Raw genomic sequence first — 26,747 nt, forward strand, 5'->3', positions numbered from 1 at the left:
ATCCCTATGCAATCTCGGGCAGGTCACATTTTAACACCCACTGTGGGTGTGAACACTCATGTGGATAATGTGCATTCTCCGGGAATCCTCAGAGAGGCCCACAGCTCGAGACTTTCCACAAGGTAATTCATACACAGCCTCGGACTGTCTCTGCGGGGTTCTCAAACTTCCCCCCTTAACCTACGTACATATGGATGTACAGGCCCTGGACATACTGTGTCCTGTGGGGCCAACGGGTGAGATGTCAGGTCTGCACCCACTTCACCACTGCCCTGTCTCTCAACTGACTCAGAGATTACGAGTGTGGTTTCAAACGGCACAGGAAGGACATGTCCCTGATTAGTGGTACATGGACACACATTGCAGGAATGCAAAAAACTATCTATCTCTCATCCCATCCCTGGCCTTTAAAAAGTCAGCACGGATATGGCCTTGGGTTTTCCTTTTGCCCAGGTGACCTCCTGAGGCTGAACAATTACCCCATTCTAACACTGCTATGCGATACTTAGCGGGAACAACAAATTGCAGTCGAACCTCGCCCTGGGATGTTCGTGACTCATGGTACAGCCGTCCTTGTTTACGAAGGAACTTGGCTTGACCTCCCCGTGAATACTTTATCACTCTACCCTTTTGTTTCTTCCGCACGGCAGCAAGTGTCGGGTCAGAATGTTGTTCTTGAACAACAACTTGGCTACACATCAGATCTTGTGGCGATGCAATGGTCACCGGGGTGACACAGTTTGGAGCCTCAGCCATGGCTCGTGTTTCTGCAGCCGAAGTCTGAGTAGCATCATCTTCAGTGCAACTATACCTGGCACCGGGAATATTGCCTATGATAAGATCAAACAAAGGTTCTGGCATGACAACTGCGACTGTTGTACCAGTGTAAAATGGAGATGCCACCTGGATACATGCCTCAGGGAACAATCTCACTGATCCATCAATAAGGTTAGCTTGGATCTGTCGACCTGTGTACTCCTCAGGCCGAACTAGACTCTGCCTGACAGAGCAACCTGAGGAACCATTGTCTCTTAGGACCTTCACAGGAATGTCTCCCACAAACCCTGGCTGAACAAGGAAGGTACTGTCACCTGTGGGAGGGCCTGTGGAGGAAGCAGCTAGCCACTGATTAGGCTGCTGAATAAATGATGTGGCAAACATGGTGCCTTGAGAACTAGAAGCTTTGAGGGGTTGTACTCACTGTCTGGGGAGACGGAACACTGGCCATCTGTGGAGGTGGGTTCACTGTCGCCGTGGGACTAGTGAACTGTGGGGAAGTACCCGTACTGCTAGGGACAACACCACCGTGCTGCTGCTGAGGAACAAAGGCTGCGTTCACCTCCTGCCTCCAACACACTAGGGCTGGTGCTGAAAAGGTTTGTCCCGACGGTCGATTGCATGGCTGATACTGCTGCTGGTTAGGGTACTTGTTGTACCTCTTCCACTCAGGTTTCTGAGTGTTTTGTCCTTGGTCCTTCTTCTGCAGTTTTGGACCTTGGCCATTTTTCTGAGAACAGCCTTGTTGCTAGGGTTCAGTCTGAGACGGTTTCCCAGATTTATCAGCTTTCCTGTTCCAGGTGTGCTGTTTACAAGTTTGATACCCTTATGCAGTGAAGAATGCATCAGCCTTGTTCGCCATTTACCTGGCATCCCTTACCTGGCAGATTTTATGCTGAGCCATAAGTTCAATAAGCCATGACTTTTCTAGCTGCGTGCACAGCATAAGGTCAATTATCCCCTCACGCGTGGAAGGAGTTTCATCTTTCTCCATCCACTCATCTAAGTAAGCAGTAAGCTGGTCAAGAAACTGAACGGCAGTCTCTTTTTCCTGTAAACGCGCCCTCATGAACTGACGCTTGGCATCATCAACTGTGAGACCGTACGCTTTGATGAGTGCGGCCTTCATCATCTCATACGTGAGATTGTCTCCACGAATTCTGTGGAGAATATCGAGGGCAGGGTCCTCAAACAGGCTAAGAAACTGAAGCCGCTTAGCTGCATCATCCAGCTGGTACAGTTGAGCCATGTCTTCAAAACGAGCTATGTATGACTCGATTTGCTCGCCTTTCTTGTATGGAGGAAGCCTTATGTGTGGGGTCGCCATAACATGTGCAAGGATAGCACTCGTGGAGCTTGGGCCAGCTGCACCAGATGTGTCTGAAATCAAGGAATCTCGTTTGAGCTTCAACATTTCAAATTCATGTTTTTCGTGTGCTTCTCACTCGGCACGTTCATGTTCTTGTTCTCTCTCTCGTTCCTCACGCTGTTCTCGCTCATGTTCTAACTCGAGTTCACGTTTTTGCTCGTGTTCTAACTCGAGTTCGCATTGTTTTTGCTCGTGTTTGCGTTCTCTCTCGCGTCCCTCGCACTGTTCTCGCTCGTATTCGCGCTCCTTCGCGTTCCTCATGCTGAATTTGACGCTCCTCACAAGCATCACTCTTGCGTTGCTGCTCGTAAGTAAACAGAGAGAGGACATAGTCCTTTATTTTCTCGGGGTCAGTAAGCCCCATATCTTTAGCTTCCTGTACATAGACGTTGATAGTCACGATGCTAAGTCAATCTAAGTGAACTAGAGACTAAGCGCTGACTACTATTTTGCAGAGAAAGATGCCAATAATCAAGAATAAAGAATATAGGCACAGGTTAGTGGTGACCAGTTTTATGTAGTTAGACTGATAAAGAAAAGAAAATTAAACAAACAAGTGACTATGAAAACTATTATGTAAAATTAATAGACTTGAATCAATAATCACCAGTAAGATAGTGCCTATAGACTTTAATGATAATACCTAAGTATGAGTGAGTGAGTATTATCTCGTGAATAGCTATAGAGCTAGGAGTTAATATCCTGGCGAGGTCGCCAGATGTCACAGGGTTTTTGAGATTATACAATATTTATAAATAATATTCAATAATACTTGAGAACAGGACATAGAATTGACTTGTGAATATCAAGTAATGATTGATACTTTATGCCGGCTTACTTCGCCGATTCTCTTAGGACGAGAATTTATTTACTTTCTTAGCAGTACACAGCAGAGACTAATTACTCACACGTGCTATTTGTTAGTACAGTAATCCCGCATATTTCACGGTAGTTACATTCTTGTAACCCCCGCGAAAATTCAATTCCGCGAATACTCTATTAACAATTGAATCTTACACCACCATGCTGCCCATCACACAGTCCATGTCCATACTGATTGCGAGACAATTCGCCGTCAGACAATTCCCCGTCAAAACATGGACGATTCCCCTTCAGAACAATTCGCACCCTGGACGATTCCCCGCCATTCTATAAATATACTAATCAATACTTTTATCAATATACTTATTATTAATTAATCAATACTTTAATAACTATATTTCAGGAGGATCCAGCGAAGTCTATGTTCAGTAGCATAGGTTCTGGATATTATTTATTAGTTGCTCCTTTAGTCAATAATTAACTTTCTTCCTCGCTGTAGTTGCCTTTGAATTATATTCTAGCATCACCTATAGCTATCTTCATTAATGAAGGCGAATTGTTTTGTGTTTGTTGTGACTGCGAATTGTCCCGAAACCTCCATACTCATCCCGAAATACCTTCTTACAAGATTGAAAGCACATACTCCATTATGAAGGAAAAACGTAAACACCGTACTGTAATACACAATTATCTACACATTTATTCACAAAACAGTACAAAATAAAAAGATGCATTAACTGGTGATAGCAAACACTCCCACGGTCGTTTCTTAGCTTGTCCAGTAACACAATTTTCTCTGCTAAGGTCATAACTTTTCTTGATCGTTTTGACACTTTGGAGTTCTTACTAATTGTATTATTAGCCTTTGGTGAGGCTGGCTTACATCCTGGGGCCATGTGGAAAGCAAGTGGGAGGCAAGAGGCTCATATCATAGTGCGGTTACAAGCACACCTCACACGTAGGGCAGTCAGGCGTGGACTGAGGAATGCGGGGCAGAGAGCAGTGTTGCCATATCCAAACAACGAAATTATGCTAGGGCAATGAAAAAATTATGCTAGATTGAGCAAATTTGTTCCAAGTAAAAAATGAATTATGCTAACTTGAAGCTAAATGATAAAATTCTATACATATTCGTGCAACATATTAATTATGTATTGTTTACTATGAAAATATTAAAATGAACCTACACACAGTAAGAGGATAAATATCGGTTTTCTGCCCATAGCCTGCTGCTTGTTCCCACGAAACTTACGTTTTTCTGATGGATTTTGATGTGATTCATTCGATTTTGAGCATCATTTCCGTCAGAAATAACCAAATTTTGAGATATGACCCCCCCATCCCCCTGCAACAATGGGGGATCTTTGGGGAATCGGGGGTTATAGGGAGGGGGGGAAACACAGAAAATGGTCATTTCCGACTGAAATGAAGCTGAAAATCGAATGAATCATACCAAAATCCATCAGAAAAACCTAGGTTTCATGGGTAAAGTACAAAGCTCAAACTTATCCTAACCGAACCAAACCGAACCTAACCTAAAACCTAACCTAACCTAATCCAACCTAACCTAACCTAATCCAACCCAACCAAGCCCAAACTGAAAGTAACCAACAATTCAAACTTCTTACCTTATTCGTCTCTCCCTCCCTCTCTCTCTCTGATTTGTAGCTTTTATAAAATTATTCCAAGAATATTCCATTCCATTCTATATTATGCTAGAATGATTCTAAAACTTCTAATTCGTTTTCATTTTTAAAGGCTCCAACATGCTTGCATGTGTCGGCCTTGGTCACCTAATGGCGGCTCTCCACGCTGCACGATCCATTGCAGCCTCCCTGTTCAGTCCCTTAACCCTAAGGTCACACTTAATGACCTCGTCCCATGTCTTTCTCGGTCTACCCCTCATAACCCCACCCCCAATATTAACACTTCTCACCTTCCTGAATGAATGTGTTTGAATGGATGAGTAAATGGAGAGTGAGTCGTCCTGTCTTGGCTACCTCCCTTTCCTTGGGGGAAGCAGCCTAGGTATATAGATAGATAGATAGATAGACCTTCCTCACCCAATTATCATCCCCCATCCTCTCCACATGTCCAAACCACCTCAATCTACCTCTCCTCATCACAACACCAATACACTCCAGTCCCATCCTACCTCTCAACTCTTCCATTGTAAACCCAGCCCCTCCAGGCCTTGGACGCAGGGACGCACTGCACATCCACCTAATCATTGTCATTTCTGTACGTCTGAGCCGGCGAATGTCTTCCTCCTTCACTGCCCAGGTCTCACTGCCATACAGCATTACACTCCTAACACACGCTGCATACAAAGACCCCTTAGCAAGTAGGGAGAGCCCCCTCAATGTCAGGAGAGGCAAGAGCTCCCTGAACTTCTTCCAACCACTTCTCACCCTAGCCACAGAGCTAGCTCCAGCCCCACCTCCAGCACACAACATGTCTCCTAAATAACAAAACTCTTCCACACACTCAAGAGATTCACCAGCAAGTTCAATCCTTTCCGTCTGACGATCTCCACCTGCTCACCCCGGCCACGCCGTACACATAAAATCAGCATTATCTCGCAGTCTACCTCTGATACCACTACATCTCTTATGCCCATTTATCACACACACCGCATACAAGATGGAATTACTTCCCACGCCCTTGTGGCAAACTGCACATGGCCACTCTCCCTCGTCTTTGACAGTACCGCCACCAACCCTAGATATCATCACTTTTGTTTTATCTGCATTTACCCTTAAACCCTTTTGCCCCATACCATCTCTCCACTTCCTAAACCTTTCCTCTGCCTCCCTTTCATTCTCTGCAATCAACACCAAATCATCAGCATACAACAACTCCCACGGGAGTCTGTTTCTAAAGTCACGTGAAAGGGCTTCAAGTACCATGATAAACAACATGGGACTCAAGACTGACCCCTGATGCACACCAACATTCACGGAAAACTCATCACTCAAATCTCCATTCACTCTCACCTGGGTGTGAGCACCCACATACATGGCCATAACCACCCTAACCAGCCACTCCTCCAAGCCAAGCTTTCTCATTGCCCACTTCACCACCTCTCTAGGGACTCTGTCAAAGGCCTTTTCCAAATCGACAAAAACAAAATAAAGATCCCTTCTCCTACCAATATATTTTTCCTGAAGCTGTCGAACAATGAATATGGCATCAGTGGTCCCCCTACCTGGCATAAACCCAAACTGCATCTCATCAATATTCACTCTTTCTCTAATCATACCTTCTAAAACTCTCTCCATTACCTTCATTATCTGATCTAAAAGCTTTATACCTCTATAATTCCCTCTTTCCAGGGCATCACCCTTCCCTTTATACACATTTACAATTACACTCTTCAGCCAATCATCTGGGACAACACACTCATAAATAATCCTATTTATCAGGTCAGTGACTAAACTCACCCCTATATCGCCTGAGACTTCAACATTTCGGCAGTCAACCCAGACACACCTACTGCCTTCCCCACCCTCATCCTGCCTATTGCCTCACTCACAGTAGCAGTATCAATCAGAGGCCAAGGGCCAGACACTGGATCTGCTGGCTCCAAACCTTCCCTGTCCCAGTCAAACTCCTCATTCAACAACCGGTTATAATGCTCTCTCCATGCATCTTTAATATCCTCACTGTTCACCACTACCCTTCCTTCATCATTCTTCACACACTGCTCACCTATGATATCCCGATTATCCATCTTCACCTGACCTGCCACCCTAAATATATTTTTCCTTTCCCCATGATTTAGGTTATCAAGTAATTGTCTCTGTGACTCAGACTTTGCCCTGTATACCTCTCTCCTAGCCCTACGCTTGGCAGCCGAATATTCCTCTTTGCTACCACCCTTCTTCCATTCCCGGAAAAGCCTTCTTTTCTCCTTAATTGCAGCTTCTACACCCTCATCCCACCACCAAGTTACTTTATGTCTTGGTGGTCCTCTTGTCCAGCCGCATGTTACATCAGTAACTCTCAAGAAATTGTTCTTGAGGGCTTTGTACTGTTCATTAACGCCTCTGTCTACAGCTCCCTGTTCAGCCACCACTCTCCTCAACTCGCTATAGAAGGCATCCCTTACTACTTGGTTTTTCAGCTTCCATATTTTCCTCCTAGGTACATAAGTCCTCTTTTTCATCACTTGTTCTTTAAGCACCATATTACAAATCAATAGTTTGTGCTGCTGCACACACTCCTCACTTCCTATAACTTAATATGCTAAAAAATATTCCAGACTCGAAAATTTGATCAAAATTATGCTAAAAGAATAAAATTATGCTAGATATGGTAACACTGGCAGAGGGGCCGCGGGAAAGAGACAGAGGGTGGCGTGAGTTTACCGCGCTACAATTGGAAGCTGCGGGAATTTCCAATTTTTTGTTTTCTGTATATTCAAGGATATTTTAGTTGAACTTATTAATGCTAAGAAAATCCGCGAGAGGGCAAAACCGTAGACAAAAAATCCGCAAAAAATGCGGGATTACTGTACTGCTAGCCTCACGAGAAAGTGACTCCACCCCTGACAATCAATAACTAATGCTATGAACGATAAGCAGGTTCTTGCTGGTGCATTAACTCCAAGTTGCACAACGGATTTAAGTTAATACAAAAGGACTGGCCCAAGTACCAGTTATGAATAATGCAAAGCATTTATGCAAACTAGGAGCTATAACTAAAATAAGCTTAATGTGGAGAAAACACGAGTTTACATTACATTAAGCTCGAGAGAAAAGAACCGTAAATTTATTGATTACAATGTGATAAATTTACGTTACATTTCAAAATGAATTCAAAATAACAAAGAGAATACACTCACTCAAAAGCTAAACTCTTAAGCCTAGGAAAATACGAAAGAAAAATACTGGTCAGAGAGTGGGCTAAGCGAAATGGACTGGGCGTCATTGCTGAGGAAGGACGCTGCCACACACGCTAAACCTCTCGTCGGTTCACACCAGGTGGGAATTCAGGAACTCACTGGACAATGGCAGCACTGCTCCACACTGGGCCCAATCGAGCCTGCTTCCATGACGCTCAAATCCTGACTGAATTCAAATTGTGAGAGAGAGGCGAGAGCGGACCGCACTTGCTAACAGCCAACGAATTTAGTGTGAGCAATACATGCCCATAACAAATCACTCAGCAGAAAGCGCTAATGTCGCGCGCAAGGATGATCACTTATGAATCTATCTATCTATCTATCTATAGCCCGACGCCCTAATCCCGCAAAGGGTGGCCGCAGACACTTATGAAACAGTGAAAATTGTTCTGAAAACACTCCCGATCAGGTGAATACGTGGCGGTTGACTGAGTGATACATACTGGGATTCCACTAAAATTCGCGGTTTCCCACAAAAGTTCAATGTCATGAGTTTATTTAAATAGAGAATCGCGCCAACTTGTGACACGGTGTTCTGATGTCTCTCAGATGTTTTTAGACAAAGCACACACTGCAATATATATAAAAAAAAAAAAAACTACCACTATGCACAGTACCCCTCCTAATTTTGGAAGTGTTCTGCGTTCTTTCAGCAGTATTTAGACACCAAAACACACATGGTAATATCCAGTGTAATGCCAGACACAAAACAATGCATAAACAACAAAAATCCACAAAATATCCTACATATAATTTACAGTACCCCTTCAGATTTTGGCTGTATTCTCCAGTCTTTCAGCTGTATTTTGACATTAGAACACATATGGGAATAGCCAATGTAATGCTAGGTTCTAATAAGGCAATGCCTAAACAACAATTGCTTTAACATCCTGTGTTTCAAAAGTTTTCGAGTCCACTCGTAACAAAAAAATTTTAAAGCATCTTTCCTATCACAACCTTCTTTCTGATCATCAGTATGGGTTCTGCCGGGGATGGTCCACTGGCAATCTTCTTCCATACCTTCCAGACTCCTGGTCAGCTTCCTTTCGGGACTTTGGCGAAAGCTTTGCCGTTGCACTTGATACCTCAAAGGCTTTCAATCAAGTCTGGTATAAATCTTTAATTTCCAAACTGTTCTCTAATGGTTTCTATCCCTCTATCTCTGCCTTCTTCTCTAGCTTCCTTTCTGGTTGTTCTATAACCGCTGTTGCAGACAGCCATTGTTCTTGTCCCAGAGCTATCAATAGCGGTGTTCCTCAGGGCTCTGTCCTATCTCCAACTCTCTTCCTTATATACGTTAATAGTGGCGACCATCATCCACTCACTTGATGTAGTGCTGCCTACTTTTTCCTTAGCCTTTATCATTCTTTTTCTGTGCCTGCCCTCCTCTCTTCCTATTTCTCCCATCTTTCCTGTCACTTCTTATTTTCTTTCCTTTACAGGTGGCTTTACATTGAGTGACAAGCCAAATGGTTTCCTGTAAGCCAAGAAACCATTTTCAAAGATGGGTGGTAACCATATAACCAAACCATACATGCTCCCTACGTGTCAGCAAGTGGGTTGGTGGAGGGTTAGTGCCCCTCCCCGTAAAACAAATAACTCAAATGGCCACCCCTTACGGGATTATGGTGTCTCAAAAGAGATACCGGTAGATAGATAGAGACCTTCTAAGCTGTACATCTAACCCTGTCCACTCATACACTGATGACTCAACCCTTCACCTTTCCATTTGCTTTCTGCAGCGTCCATCACAGCAGTTTCTCCAACAATCAAGGGATGAGGCTATGGCACACCTAATGTCTGGCTTGGCTCATGTCTCTGATTTGGGTAAAAATAATCTGGTTGTTTTTAGTGCATCAAAAACTCAGTTCTTATATCTAGCAATCCAGCAAAATCTTCCACGGGAGTACCCTCTAATTTTTAACAATATCCAGCTCAATCCTGTATCATTTTTAAACATAGTTAGGGTTTCATTCTCTCGGAATTAATCTTGGAAAGAACACAATATCTCTGTTGTTAATTCTGCTTCCAAGAGATTGGGCGTGCTATGGCCGATTCTGTGCTTTCTTTACCCCCACACAGTTGTTGACTCTATACACGGGTTTTATTTGCCTTTGTAGAGTATAACACTCATGTGTGGGAAGACCCTCAACAAGGTGGAGTCAAAGGCTTTTCATCTCATTAACACTCCTTCTCTTACTGGCTCCCTTCAACCTCTGTCTCTTCACCACACTGTTGCATCTTTATCTCTTTTCTATCACTACTTCAATGGCCGCTGCTACTATGAACTGTCTGCTTGCATCCTTCCACCACTACAGTGGGTGAATAACACCTGTCTAGCAACAAACTCTCATCCCTTTTCCGTCCAACTCTGTAATGCACGAGTTAACTGTTACTCCCAGTCCTTCATGTAAGCATGTCAACTCTGGAACTGTTTCCTTTTGTCTGTATTTCTTAGTGCCTATGATCTTCAGGCTTTCAAACGCAGTGTGTCCAGTCATCTCAAAATGGATGGGTTTTGAATCTGGCTCTCTGTTATCTTGCTTTTGTTTTTTCTTGGAGGGAACAATTTGCTGGCTCCTGGCCTTTGGTTCCTTCTTCTTTGCATTAAAAAAAAAAAAAAAAAAAAATGTCCATTATAGCAAGAGTAAACTGTAGTTTTCATTTAGGGAACCAGAATATGATAATGTAATCATTTATTTTTCAAAGTTGTGTTTGAATTCCTACCTGTGACCCTCGTGGTCGACTCAGGCTTCCCCACAATTAATTCAATATAGCAGGGGTCTACTGTAGCTGCTGTATACTGTTGTATGTATTGCATACGATCTTATTGATTATTCCCATGTGGTTAATGGTGCAGAGGTGATGCCACAGTGGGTAACCATGCAAACTGCCTAATAATTTCCCACTTCTTCAAAGGATAAGACATTCCTAGCATGCTTGTAAGGCGGGGGAGCCAAGCACACATGTCAGCACATGGGAAAGCAACATAAGCCCTTGCAAAAGCTCTGGTGTGGCAATGAAGGGCATAAACTCCATGACAATTTTAGCATGCATCTGCATTGGATAGCTTACCATGTGATTGAGGCAGAGCTGGCAGGCTGGGCTCTGTTTTGGCAGGTACCATCGGTGGTGCACAGATGGCGAGGAGTGGCAGGTGGCTTGAATTCTTTGAGATGATCACCCAGAACAATTTTTTCAATCATGTGAATAATCCAACTCATGTCTCAGGACATGTCCTTGACTTGATCTTGTCCCCTGTTGGTTGCAGGCGCATATCAGATGTGGAGGTTGACTCATTTGACCCCCTCATCTCTGATCATGCTCTGATCACTCTAAGTTTTGATGTCCCGAAATCCCCTTCATATAAAAAGGTCATCAGGTTCAGAAATTACAGGAATGTTGACCGCCAGTTGATGTGTCTTGAAATTGATCAACGTTTAAACTCCATTGATTCTTCCAGTCTTTCTTCTGATGAGTTGGTTGGTATTTACAGCAACGAGCTTAGGTCAATTTTTGACCAGTATTGTCTTGAGGTAGTAAAAACAATCACTGTACGTGATGATTCTCCGTGGTATGGTCTATCAATCTATCTATAGCCCGACGCCCTAATCCCGCAAAGGGTGGCCGCAGACAAAACGCCTCCAAGTCGCTCTGTCACCCACCATTTGACTACCCTCCTCCCAACTCACCCCCCCTCCCTCATATACCTCTCAACTCCGTCCCTCCACCTCATCCTCGGTCTACCTCTCCCTCTCCCTCCCCCCCACCTCACCCACATACACCCTCTTAGTCAGTCTTTCATTCTCCATTCTCTCCACATGTCCAAACCACCTCAGTGTATTTCTCCTAATCTTCTCAACCACATCCACATCCACCCCACAGCGTTCCTTCACTTCTTCATTCGTCAACCTGTCCCTCCACGTCACTCCACATGCTCCTCTCAAGTAACTCATTTCCACTGCTCTCACTCTTGACTTGTTCCCCTCTTGTAAGATCCATGCCTCGCTTCCATACGTCAGGGTAGGGATCACAATACTATCATGCAGTGACTTCTTAACTTCCATACTCACCTCCCTATTTCTCATCACTGCTCTCAGTGTACCGACAACCTTCCTTCCCTGCTGTACCCTTTCACGCACTTCATCCCCCAAAGTTCCATCCTTACTCATCACACTACCCAAGTACTTGAATGCACTCACCTTCTCCATATCCTCACCATCCAACCTCACTGCACACTCTGTGACTTCATTCCTCTCAAACACCATAACTTTACTTTTGTTTACATTAACTTTCAGATTCCTCCTCCTACACACTGTCCCAAATTCATTCACCAAACCTTGCAACTCCCATTCATCTTCACTCAACAATACTGTATCATCAGCAAACAGCAACACTGGAAGCTTCCAAATCTCACCCTCATTCATTAGAGCCACTCCCACATCCACTGCCCTACCCTGCACCTCCTTTACAACCACATCCATGTATATATTAAACAGCCATGGAGACATCACACAACCCTGTTTCAGTCCCACATTGAGATCAAAGAACTCACTCAGCTCACCATCCATTTGCACCGTAGCCCTAGCTCCCTCGTACATACTCTTCACAGCACTCAACAATTTCCCCTCCACTCCATATATTCTTAATACCTTCCACATACCTTGCCTATCTATTCTGTCATAAGCTTTCTCCAAGTCCATGAAGGCAGCATACACTTTCCTTCCCTTCTCTAGATACTTCACTAAACATCTTAGAACAAATATCTGATCTACACACCCTTTTCCCTTCCTAAATCCCCCTTGTTCTTCTCCAACTAGCTCCTCTGTCATATCCCTAACCCTATCAATGAGTATTCTACCATATATTTTACCAGTCACACTAAGTAGGCAAATACCCCTATGGTTACCACATACTTCTCTCTCTCCTTTTCCTTTGTATAAAGGAACAATTATACCTGATTTCCAGTCCTCTGGAACCCTTCCCTCTTCCCAAGCCAATCTACACAACTTCCATATCCACTCCACAACAATCTCACCCCCATACCTAAGCATTTCACCACACACTCCATCAATTCCTGGGGCCTTTCCCAACTTAATATTCTTCATCGCTTCCACTACTTCCGCCCTACTGATCTCTTCCTCCCTCCTCTCATCTCTTCTTCTCCTAGCCATTCCCCAACCACTTATACTCGCACTGTTCTCACTCTCCACATTCAACAAATCCTCAAAGTGCTCCTTCCATCTCCTCAGTTTCTCTCTCTTCTCCACCAACAATCTATTATTCCTATCTTTCACTCCACTTAGACAACGTAGAAGGGCAGAACGTGAGTGGCGCTTGCAGCGGACCGAAGTAACTCCTTTGCATTATGTTTTTGCGAGAAAAGCAGTCGTAAAAGCCCAAAAGCCTAGGTATTATCAAAATAAAGTTGATTCATGTGGTGGTGATAAAAAAAAACTGTCTGCAGTTGTAAACGATTTGGTTGGTCGGAGGAATGTAATTGTTAAACCAACTTCTGCATCTGATAGCCAATTGGCTTCTGATTTTGCTTCATTTTTTACAAGTAAGATATCTCGCATAAGAAATGATTTAGACAGCAGTTCTCTTAGTCAAGCGTACTCAGTCAACTTCCAGCCATGGTGCACCAGGGATCATTTGCTTTCAACATTTCATCTGCTGGATGTAGACAAAGTCAAATGTTACATCAGAGAACTTAATAAAACATTTTACTCACTTGATCCATGTAACATGTCACAACTACCTGATGTGTATGAGCACGCTGCAGACTTCATCTGCAACATAATAAATAGATGCTTCTTAGAAAGTAATTTTGCACAGTCTGAGAAATGTGCTTTGCTGAGGCCCCTAATTAAGAAACCCGGCCTTGATGTCAAGAGCATGACAAATCATCGTCCCATCTCTAACCTCTCTTCTTTATCCAAGATTATTGAGTGGGCCATACTCGATCAACTCGTACCACTACTGGAACACAACAGAGTTGTTCCTGTTGTTCAATCAGCATACAGAAAATACCATTCAACTGAAACTGCACTGACAAGGATTCAGAGTGACTTGGTGGCAAACACTTGTAGTGGGATGTCCTCTCTTCTAGTTCTGTTGGATCAGTCTGCAGCTTTTGATACAGAAGATCATAGACTATTGTTGGATGATCTGTATTTTTATGGCATTCGTGATAGTACCCTTTTGCTCCTTCAGTTGTATCTGTCGGACAGATCTCAGAGAGTGGTTGTTGATTACACTAGCTCTGATTCTGCTCCTCTTCTATTTGGAGTCCCTCCAGGATTAGTTCTGGGTCCAATTCTATTTACTACAGTATCTACACAAGCAGTTTATCGTCTCTACTTAATGCTCATGATGTGTCCTATCATTTTTATGCTGATGACACCCAGCTCTATGTTAAGATGTCAAATATCAACGATACTAAGACAAAGTTTGAATCTCTAATGTCTGATATTAAGATTTGGATAGCTCAGAGGAAACTGAAGCTGAATGATGGTAAAACTGAGATCATCATCATCAGAGGACACAGAAGGGGTGATGACACTGACAATGCCCTGGCGTGTCCTAGCTTCACCCAGTCAGTTCTGTTCGAAATCTGGGAATTTATTTTAATTCTACATTAAATTACAAAGAACATATTAATCAGGTTGTATGAGGGTGTAACTTGCATATCAGAAATCTGTACTCTGTGGGAAAATTCCTGAATAGACGGTGCCTCTTAACATTGGTCCATGCAGTGGTCTTGTCTCGTGTTGATTATTCACTCTGGGTTGGTCTTCCAAATAATATATATACTAACAAAAGTTCAGTCTGTGTTGAACAGGGCAGCACGACTTATCTTTGGTGTCCCCCCGATACCCCGTTTCTGATTGAGTTGCATTGGTTACCAGTAAAGGCTAGAACTGAATTTAAACTGTGTCTTATTACATTCAAGGTTCTTAAGTTTGGTGAACCGAAGTATCTTGCTGAATTATTAAAACTCCCATCAGCACACCCGTGTGTGATGTTAAGCCGTGAAGATGATTCCTTGCGTCTTGATGAGCCAGGAGCCATTCACCATTCATCTTTCTCTGATCGTTCTTTTGTGTATAGAGCCCCTAGATTATATAACAGATTGCCATTGTCCATAAGACAACTCTCTACTGTTGAATCCTTTAAGAGACAGCTGAAAGCCTTTCTTTTTTCAAAATGCTATGACCTGGAGAGAGGTACTATGACAGATGATTATACGGTTTAATTATTGCCACTTTCATGTATATACGATGTAGCTTGTATTATATACAAGAAATGTCACAATTCTAGTAATTGTAAAAATAATGTATGGGTGTCAAGCGCTAGTGAATTCCCAAAGGAAGAACTGGCGCTTTTGAGAAACAAAAGGCCAGATTATCATTATTAGATTATTATTACCCTGCACTGTCGGTTAATGTCATAAAACATGGATACCGGCACTGTTTTAACCAACAAGATTTTACATCTTTTCAGACAACAATGTTTGACAGTTACCGTGGCATGAGTAATCGGCGGATATATATACAGTATATTTTTTCTTAATGCACAGAACACTCCCTCTTCTGTCTTTCCTTCATTCTTTCCTCTTCCTTCTGCCTGTGGGTGACTTTATGCTGAGTGACAAGTCAAAGGGTTTCCTGTACACCAGGAAACCATTTACTATGCTGGGTGGTAACAATATAACCAAATTTTGGCACCTGGTGGTTTAGTGGGTAATTATTGCACTCCAATCAGACTGAGCCAGTGAAGGTTTACATCCAAGGGGTGGTTGGGATTGATTGCTCATGTAATGCCACTCAGGGATGAGTGAGGCTGGTCACTCTCATCTTAAATGTCGGGACCAACTGCCTAGTCCCAGGCTCCTACGCTCCTCATGGGGCAATGTTGGATTGGACGTTGGATGGATGGATGGAAGAAGGAACCAAATGCCAGGAGCCCACAAACTGTTCCCTCCAAGAAAAAACAAAAACAAGATAACAGAAAGCCAAGTTCATGATCCGTTCATTTCGACATACCAGGACACACTGCGTTTGAAAGACTGGATACCATAGGCAGTAGGAAATACAGACAGAGGGAGACAGTTCCAGAGTTACCTGTTGCATACATGTTGGATTGGGAGTAATGGTTAAATCTTGTATTAGACTTGGAAAGAAAAAGGATGTGCGACTGTTGCTAGACGGGTGCTACACACACGCTGTAGTTGTGGAGGGATGCATGGAGACAGTCCAGAAGAGTAGTGAATTGAAGCAGAAAAAGAAAAGAGATAAATATGCAACAGTGCAGCGAGAGACAGAGGTTGAAGGAAGTCAGTAGGAGGAGAGTTAAGGAGATGAAAACCCTTTGGCTCCACCTTGTTGAGAAGGGCATATGTGGAGCCTCCCCACACGTGAGAGGTGTAGTCAACACAAAGGTGAATAAAACTTGTATATAAAGTTAACAATCATGCAGGGGCAAACAAGGCATGGAGTTGGCTTAGTGCACCTAATCTCTTGGGAACAGATTTTACAAGAGAGGTACAGTAAAAATTATGATCTTTCCAAGATAAATCCCAAGAGAATGAAACCCCTAGTACAGGGGCCTCTGCAGGATTTTTTTGTAAGGGGGGGCAAAATAAAAGAAATTATACATACATCTGTGGTTATAATATATCAAAATACACACACTCCAAATAGGCATAGGCATATACTTACATGAGTTACATGACTTACATCAAATGCAAAAAGTGACAGAATGCATGAATCGGCTCAAATCACTCAATCATCCTTGAACAAGAACTGAAGCACTTTGGAATTCCAAGGGGGGGCAACTGCCCCTCCTTGCCCTCCCCTCCAGATGCCTATGCCCTAGCATGTTTAAAAATGATACAGGATTGAGCCAGATATTAAAAATTAGAGGGTACTCCTATGGGAGCTTTTGTTGGGTTGATAGATTTAAGAACTGAGTTTCTGAGGCATTAAACACAGGATTACTTTCTCCCCAATCAAAGACATGAGCCAAGTCAGACATTAGGTGTGCCACAGTCTCATCCCTTGTTTGCTGAAGTACAGCTACTGCAAATTGACTTGGGAGCTTCCCCCACAAGGTATTAAAAAACACAGAAATCATAGTTCTGTATATCTCAATGTTTGTTCATGAAATGCCATTCATTAATATGAAATCGTGTTTCCCTTGTTTTTTAGGACCAGTTGCACATGTTTTGGCATGGAATCACTTAGATCTCTAAAGTAATCTAAGGACATTTCTTTGCACCAAACACTTGTCAGTTCAGTCTTGAGCCTGTCCAGGTTGATGTCTTCCTCTCTGCAATGATTTTCTTCATCTTTGCCCAGCAACTTTCTTTTTCTTTTTTTATGAGGAAGAAGGAACCAAAGGCCACGAGCCTGCAATAACTGTTCCCTCCTACAGAGAAACATAATACAAGAGAGAGACAAATCCAAGATCCAATCATTTCAAGATGCCTGGACACACTTCGTTTGAAAGACTGGAGATCACAGCAAGCAGGAAATACAGACAAAGGGAGACAGTTCCAGAGATGACCTGTTGCATAACTGAAGGACTGGGAGTAATGGTTAACTCTTGCATTAGAGAGTTGGACAGAAAAGGGATGAAAGTTTGCTGCTAGACGGGTGCTACGCACCTGTCGTAGAGGTGGAGGAATACAGTACAGTAAGCCCCCGCATCTGGCGAATTTCAACTTGGCGAAACTCACTTTTGGCGGTAGGGTGGCCACGGACCACCGAATGCGCGCTTGGCGATTTGAATTCAAACTTGGCGGTCCCCAACCTCCCCAACCTCCTCAGCCAAGCTTCGCTGCCCTCTTTAAGCTGGATGCTGACTTTTCTGGCTTCGATGAAGTGGATGATCAAGCGAGACAAATGGTTGCTAAGGGGGAGGAGGGGGAGAGTGATGAGGAAAGTGGTGGTAGCAACTAAGCTGCCCCCACTGCCACTCCGACGTCCCCAGCCAAGCAAGCCTATCTTCACTCTATTTACGGTTAGTTACAACCTTTATATCATGTCTTATTAGCTTTATTTATTGTTTATTGGTCTGTTTTCTACATGTGTATTAATATGTGAAGGCAAAAGATTTTATTTCAGCTCGAAAGATGGTGTTTTTAGGGGTCAAAAGGGGGACTTTGGCAATGACCAAAGACTGATCGAGGCACTTTATAGGCAATTTATATGGTAAAAAGAACACGTGTTTGGCGAAATTCGCATTTGGCGGTAGTTTCGCCAGACTAATTGGATCGCCAAACGCGGGGGCTTACTTTAGACAGTTCAGAGGAGCAGTGACCACTGAAGTAGCGATACAAAAGAGAAAAAGATGCAACAGTGCGGCGAAGAGACAGAGGTTGAAGGGAGTCAGTAAGAGGAGGAGAGTTAATGAGACGAAAAGCCTTTGACTCCACCCTATTGAGAAGAGCTGTATGTGGGGAACCTCCCCACACATGAAAGTTGTACTCCACACAGGGGTGGATAAAACCTGTGTATAGAGTCAACAATTGTGATAGGGTAAAGAAGGAATGGAGTCGGCTTAGCACACCCAACCTCTCAGAAGCAGATTTTACAAGAGATGTAATATGATCTTTCCAAGACAAGTCCCGAGTAAATGAAACTCCAAGCAAGTTCTATCGGATTTAGATCCAGACTGTTGCCAGGCCAGTCGAGGACCTCAATCTGATAATCCTGAAGCCATTTTGTCACCTTTCTTGACTTGTGACATGGAGCTGAATTGTGCATGAAAAAGTTGCACCCATGAATAGCAAAAAAGTTTAACAAATGATCTTTCAGAACTTGAAAGTACTGGCCACCATACGTCATCAAGTTCTTAGGAAGAAAGCAGAGGCCTCCCCTTCCCATTTCACCTAAGAAAAACCCCTATACCATTACTGACTGTGGGTGCTTAACAGTCGGCACTGTGTAAGCAGGGTCATACTGACTACGGGAGGCAGGGCAACGAGCCTTGGCAGAACGCACCTGGAAAACTTGAAATGTGCTTTCATCGGAAAACATAACTTTTCTCCACTCATCCAGTGTCCAGTGTGCATACTTCTTGGCAAACTAAATGCGTTGCTTCTTCATGCAGTCAGTGATAAGCAGTTTCTTGGCTGTGGTGCGGCTTGGCAAACCCAGCTCCTTCTGCAAGTGGTGTTGGATAGTTCAAATTGAGATGCCTTGTAACAGCTGGGGATGCATTCTCTTCAATTCTGCTGCTGTCAGTTGAGGATTCTTGATTACTTCCCTCTTCAGAAGCATATCTGTACCTCCGGAAGTCATCCTCTTCTTTCCACCGCCATGCTTGTGCTCTGGTATGACTTCAGGTGGCAGGCGCACGCTGCAGAAAGAATCTTCATTATGGTCGACTTTGTGCATCCAGTACGTTCACAAATCGTGTTGACAGGGACATTATTCTGCCTCCATGCAATAATACGGACCCTCTCATCCCTTGAGCAGTACTTTCCCGGCATGACAGCTCAACTCTAGGAAAATAACAGGGCAAACAATAATGCATTCGAAAAAAGAGGGAGGTGCAAGCTTGGAGCAACGGGAACACATGCTCCCACTCTCGCTTCTGGGCAAACTGACATGCTGAGTGTTTCACAGTGTTGCCAGGTCGGTGGATGCTGTTGGCGCACAATCCATCCCAAAAACGCACCCAAAAAGTGCACACAGCAAAATGATAACACACACACACACACATCTCTCCTCCATCAGTCTTGGGAGTGGTGAGACCCAATTACTGGCGGCGGTGGCGGTAGTGGTTGTGGTAGTAGTAGTAGTAGTAGTAGGTGGCGGTCAGAAAGTCAGACCAAAGAAGGGTGGGGTCAGGTGAGAGAGGGTCAGATGGCCGCACTTATATAACATTTACAAGGAGGTGGCAACTGGTCATTGGGGAAGGGTAGGGGGATAAGAGGATGAGAGGTGACAATGGACTTTTTAATCTGGATGAGAGAGAGAGAGAGAGATAGTACAGAAGGTACAGAGTGGCAGCTAGGGTAGAGGGAGAGCTTTGTGTCGTCAGTAATTATGGGATCAGGGTTGGGTTGGGCAGGCAGATATAGGGAAGGAACGAGGGGTGGTCATTACGATTCTGGTGCTAACTGTACTGCACATCAATGATGTACATTAGTACTGTAGTAGCAACATGTAGGAATGTACATAAATTCATTTGAAAATGTACAGAGAAGCATGACAAAAATGATACATGATATTCGGAGCCATTATTATGAAGACAGACTAACAAGACTAAATCTGCTGCTACTAGAAAGACGTAGCCTTGAGCCTTGAGGACTTTAGGATTACAACAAAAGGCTAGCACACACACACACACACACACACACACACACACACACACACACACACACACACACACACTTGGGATCATGGAAAGTCAGGTGAGGTAGAAGTGCTAATTACCTGGGGCTTCACAATGCCTTAGGAGAGTACCAGGGTAAGGATTACTGAGTCATACGAGTATTCGTACACCAGGCATACGCCATGCCTTCTTACTTTTTTTTTTTTTAATGAACACGTATTGATTACACAAAATCGCCCAATGTGCTCCCGGTCATTTTCAGAATCGCCCAAAAAAGAGCAACGCGCAGCCGTTCATCTTTCAAAGTCGCCCAATCTGGCGTGAAATGCGCGCACCTAGCAACCCTGGTGTTTCACCGCCTCCCGCTAACACCAGTGGAGTTGCCAGTTATTTCTTGCCCCCAAAATTCACTTGGTAGAGGATGAAATACAAAGCAAAGACAGGTATCTCTCCCACGGCAATTCTGTGTGAAGGTCCTAAGTCAATTTGCGGTGGGTGTAACTGCTGAGATGGACGCTGCAGGAAGCAAATGGAAAGGTGAAGGGTGGAGTCATCAGCAAATGAGTGGATGGGGTTAGATGTACAGCTTAGAAGGTCACTGGTGAATAAAAGGAAGAGGGTTGGTGATAGGACAGAGCCCTGAGGAACACCAGTATTTATAGCTCTAGGAGAAGAGCTGTGGCCATCTACAATAGCAGCTACAGAAAGACCAGAAAGGAAGCTAGAGATGAAGTCACAGACAGAGGGACAGAAACTGTGAGGGGTTTGGAAATTAAAGATTTATGCCAGACTTGATTGACAGCCTTTGAGATCTCAAGTGCACTGGCAAAGCTTTCACCAAATTCCCAAAAGGAGGATGACCAGGGGTCTGACAGGTAGGTGAGAAGACTGCCAATGAAGCGTCCCTGGTGGAACATATACTGACGATCAGAAAGAAGGTTGTGATGGGAAAGATGCTTTAAAAATTTTTCTGATAAGAATAGATTTGAAAACTTTTGAAACACAGAATCTCACTGGGCAATAGTTAGAGGGATGGGAATGGTCACCCTTCTTTGGGACAAGGTGAACGAATGCAAACTTTCAGCAAGAAGGAAAGGTACAAGTTGACAGATAATGGCAAAGGAGTTTACCTAGACAGGGCGTAGGCACAGAAGCACAGTTGTTTGGGACAACAGGAGGGGCCCCATCAGGCCCATATGCCTTGTTAGTCCTGAGGTCAGTGAAGGCAGAAAATGCATCATCTGAAGAAATTTTCATGATAGCCAAGATCAAGTCAGAAGGGGGAAGTGATGGAGGAACATCATCACAATCGTGTAAGGTGAAACTGGAGGAGAAAGTCTGAGCGAAGAGTTCTGCTTTATTGGTAGCAGAAATAGCTACAGAGCCATCAGAGTGGAAAAGAGGAGGGAAGGATGATGAGATCAAGTTCTTAGAAAGGTTTTTGGCAAGGCGCACAACGAGTGGGAAGAATTCAAGTTGGAAAGTTCAGTGCAATTAGTACAAATGAAATTATTTTTAGCACAAAAAGAACAGACTTAGCACAATTCCAGGCAGAAACATAAAAAGAGATGAGATGTGAGGGTGGGTTGACTCTGGTACCTTTTGTAGGCCTTCTTCTTCTTGTGGACAGCATTAGAACAATAGTGATTAAACCAAGTTTTTTTTTTTTTTTTATTAGTCAAAGGATATGAGAGAGGAATGTACGCTTCCACACCCGAAAAAATACTGGTAACCTTCGTTATGTGCAAGGCACACTCAGATGGCTCTAGGCCATGGATGCAATAATCAGTCCATGCAAAATCAAAGAAGTACTGCCTGAGGGCCTCACAGTCTGCAGCCCCAAAGTGCCACAACCAATGCTTCTTGGGAGGGTCCATAGGCATTACTGTACTGGAGCAATAGGATAGGTTACGGTGATAAGGTTGTGATCGAAGGAGCCCAATGGAGAGGAAAGAGTAACAGTGTAAGCATAAGGATTAATTGTAAGGAAGAGGTCAAGTACGTTGGAACTCTCTCCAAGGTGGTCAGGGATATCGGTAGGGTGTTGCACAAGATGCTCTAGGTCATTACAGATAGAAAAGATGTAGGCTTGTTCACCAGGTGGATCAGTGAAAGGAAAGGAGAGCCAAAGGTGATGGTGAACACAGAAATCTCCTAGAATGGAGATTTCAGAGAAAGGAGAAAATGACTGGATGTGTTCCATCCTAGAAGTATGATAGTTGAAGAATCTTTCATAGTCAGTAGCATTAGGGAATAAGTTAATAGCACAGATATATTTAGTCAGAGAAGGACAGGAAATAGCACAGATATATTTAGTCAGAGAATGACAGGAAATAGCACAGACATATTTAGTCAGAGAATGACAGGAAAGCTGATGCCAGAGGGTGAGAATTCAGATGATTCAAGCTCAGGAACAGGTGAGCAAGATATGTTGTTGCGTAAATATACAGTACTGTACACAACAGCCACCTTTGGCTTTGAAATGAGTACCTGTATACAGGAAGTAGGAGGATACAAAGAAGAGTTTGCTATCAGTCATCACACAAAGGGGAGTCTCAGTTAGGAAAAGAAGGTGAGGTTCAGAGGAGAGGTGGTGCTCAACAGAGAAAAAGTTAGTGAAATGGCCATGAATGTTGCAGAAATTATGTGAGTCAGACAGTGGTTCCAGACATCTCCCTTGGTCATCACCGGCAGAGGGATAGATGGGGGGCTTTGATGGTCCCCCTCCCCCCCTCGGGGACTCGAGGCTTGGTGATCAGACGCCATTTTAGTAAAATTCTTAGTAGGAAGTGTGGTGTGCAAGTGCATGTAGTTTGGTGTTAACAGTTACAGAAACCTGTACTGGAGAGCACAGTGGCCTACCCTCTGTGTTGCTGAAACACTGAAAAAGTTCAGCAAAGAGGGATGGTCAGAAGCTAGTCCCAAGGGCTGATGAAACGGGAGTTGCAGCTCTCCCTGTCATCAGCTTTCCATCCAGCTTGGGAATACCATCCTGCTTGCCTGGTGATTACTGTACTATGCATTAGTAAGCCACAAAAACACCTATCTTCAAAAACTGCAAACAGCCTACAAACAGTTCGCTTGAATGACAATGAACCGTGTGAGCCCAAGCTAGACTCCACTTTAACAACCTCAAACATAACAAAGTGTCAAATAACACAAACAAAACTTTACAATAATGATTGGACAAAGCCAACTAAAACACACCACTCACATCAAGAATCAAAACCTGCAATAGTACTTCCAATCAAGGACCACATGAATATATACAAGGTCTGTTCAGAAAGCATATGACCTTAGGCTCTGAAAAAATAAATAGCTGACCTGTTGAGCTAGGACATCAATCCCCCTCCAAGTAGGCCCCTTCTGACTTGGCGCACATAGCCCAGCATTCTTTCCATTGCCTGAAACATTTTTCAAAGTCAGTTTTCAGTATCTCCTGTAGGTGCTTTGTCACACAGGTCATGATCTCTTCGCCTGCCTCGAATCGGAAACCATTCAGTGGAGTTTTGAGCTTGGGGAATAATCAAAAGCCACACAGAGCCATGTCTGGAGAGTAGGAAGCCTGCCGGACCTGCAGGATGTTGTGCTTGATAAAAAATTCCTGAATCAGTTGAGAAGAATGGGCAGGGGCATTGTCATGGTGCACCTTCCAACTTCCACTTTTAAAAGGTCTGGTCTCTCCCGCCGAACAGCTCCATGAAGACAATAGATAACATCGAGGTAGAAATGTTTGTTGACGGTCTGACCTTCTGGTGTATATTCATGATGCACAACACTATGGTTGTTGAAAAAACTGTGAACATGCATTTCACCTTGCTACAGAACCGTCATGCTTTTTTTTAGGCGAGGCGATCCTGCTTGCTTCCAATGGGATGACTGTGCTTTGGTTTCTGGGTCATACCTGTGCATCCAAGTCTCATTTCCAGTGACAACAGTCTTCAGAAAGTCTGGATCACGATTTGCACACTCCAACATGTCTTCGGCAACGTTCATCCAAAAGAAGAGATCACGATGAATGCAATGAAGCACCTGCAGGAGGTACCGAAAACTGACTTTGAAAAATGTTTCAGGCAGTGGACAGCAAGCTGGGCTATGTGCATCAAGTCAGAAGGGGCCTACTTTGAAAAGGATTAGTGTCCTAGTTCAACAGGTTAGCTGCTTATTTAATTACAGCTTAAGGGTGGAAACTTTCTGAACAGACCTCGTATAAGAGAGAGAGAGAGAGAGAGAGAGAGAGAGAGAGAGGAGAGCCACCACGACAATCCAGCCTCTTTTCAAACAATATTTTTTTACGAACTCCCACAATACACATTCTTCGGAAACTATCCTGCCCAGAGAGAAAAAAAAAGTGTACCTATCCAGACTACGATATGGCCATCCCTTTACCTGTTTTTGTACCAACACAAAATACAGCACACAAAAAATCCTTTACTGCAAGCTCTTACTGGACTGCAGCTCTCCACACCACAACACACTCACAAACCTCAGTACCATAACACAGACAAACTTTCAACATAACCTTAACGTTTCTAGGTGCACCTGGTCAAAGTACTGTAGTCAGTTCCCTACAGCCCAATGAGTTTGTGTCCAAAAGAGCCTGGAGTAACAGAAGCAACAAAAAATGATGGAGGCCTCTCTCAAGCTAAATAAAAGTGCATGGCAGCAACATAGGGATTAATTAGAAACCTACATATGAGATCTTTGACAGTGCAAGGAAATATGACGATGACAAAAATAACGATGATGACGATGATGATCATCACGATGATGACAGCAGCAGTGATGGTGATAATGTTGTTGTGATAGTGATGACAATGATAATTAAGTAACTCGATGACAGCTGTGGCAATGACAATGAACGCAGAGCAGTATATGTTGATGATTATAATACCTATATCTCAATTGCCACCCACCTACCTACAAGATCCTTCGTGGCACTGGGATTGCTGGCATAGGTTCTCTTCCTCCAACACCGATCATCATACACAACCACCTCATCCACTGCGAATATGGTCACTGCTCGGGCGATCTGTCCAACGACATAAGTACGAAGCTCATCCTTGATGCAGGTCTCTTCTAGGATTGTTGCAGGTACACCAATACTTATGGTATACTTACGAGGCTTTCCAGGGCTTTCCACTTCCTCCCATTCCTCTCCACCCACACCTCCTCCTCCTCCTCTGCGCTTCTCCCACTTGTTAACATATTTATCAGTTTTTTGTTTCTTTGTAAAGTTCTGTTCACCCATTGCTCGCTTTTCTCTTTTTGAGTTCTTCCACATTTTGCAACTGTCTGTGTCACTGTGACAAGTTTTTCTTTTCTTATTATCACTGTCTGTTCACAAATTTTCAGCACCATTTACAGTCAAATGGATTTGTTTTTTCCTGTTGACATGAAAAAGAAGTTGTACTGCAATTAGTATAGGTAATATTTGCAGATGGATTATCTACAGCCATAAGCCTTGACTGAAACTGCATCTATGCAGCTCTGTTTTCTGCCATAAGCTGCCACTTCACAACACTTATTCATACACCTCTCCACCTCATCCTTGATCCGCCCCTCTCCCACTCCTTCTCTCACATCCCTTTAACTTATACAGTACACTCTTCCACCCCTCAATACACTTATGGCATGGGCTGAAGATACACAGCTAACAACTGCTCCAGCCAAATCCATAACCACACCAATGACAATGATGAACACAAAGACACCTCTAGCATTACACTCAAATAATGTACCTATGCCACGTACTCTCTCCACTCAGATCCTTGGAGTAACATATGATACTGAACACAACTTCAAGGACCACATACCTCTATTAGACAAAGAAGCATTGCACCCCCAAATTAGATGCACCTAGGACACTTACAGGGACATACTTTGGACAACAAAACAAAACACTCTCCCTATTCTACAAATAATTTACAGTATCAGGTCAGTGATGCCCTATGTTCCCAGGCATGGGCTCCCATCCTGTCTAACACCCATTACAACACTTTGCAGACCATACAGACCAACGCTCTACCTATTGTCACTGGCTGCACCCACAGAGGCACTTGCTTACCCGCAGATGATAGGTCTGCTTGGCCAGGCAGACCATAGTTAAGCGACAACACAACCATAATCAAAGAAACCACCACCACAGTATACAAACAATATATATGTTCAGTAATAAACTATGCAAGCCCTGATTGGGCTTCTAACCTCACTGAAATGCACTACAACACCCTACAGACCACACAGAACAAGACCTGAAAAATAATCACAGGCTGCACAGCTACGGTACTACACCTACGGACCACCTACACAAAGAAACCAAAGTCCTCAAAGTTAAGGAACATCTAGACATGAGAGGCACACAAATTCTTGCTGCAGCCTCCATAAACCCACACCATCCACTACACTACATGGCAGCACATCTATACACACCAAGGAACATCAAAACAACACCCAGCACACGATATCACACACAAATGCTGTCATCTCTCCCCCTCGTCCACCTCAAACCAGCTTCCAGAAGCT

At 43.6% G+C, this 26,747-nt stretch overlaps 1 protein-coding gene across 1 annotated transcript in view; it reads right to left on the bottom strand.

Annotated features, from left to right (window-relative positions):
- LOC145392095 (28S rRNA (uridine-N(3))-methyltransferase) overlaps nucleotides 1–25,506 on the bottom strand; it is a 46,754-nt gene extending 21,248 nt beyond the window's left edge. The window contains exon 1 of the mRNA XM_080266550.1: nucleotides 25,143–25,506. Coding sequence (XP_080122676.1) covers nucleotides 25,143–25,506 — 364 coding nt within the window. The remainder of the gene's footprint in view (nucleotides 1–25,142) is intronic.
- Nucleotides 25,507–26,747: the final 1,241 nt, after the last annotated feature.

The sequence above is a fragment of the Coenobita brevimanus genome, chromosome 21 (assembly GCF_032717465.1).
Source record: "Coenobita brevimanus isolate Jiangsu-jjx chromosome 21, ASM3271746v2, whole genome shotgun sequence".
In the NCBI taxonomy this organism is placed as follows: domain Eukaryota; kingdom Metazoa; phylum Arthropoda; class Malacostraca; order Decapoda; family Coenobitidae; genus Coenobita; species Coenobita brevimanus.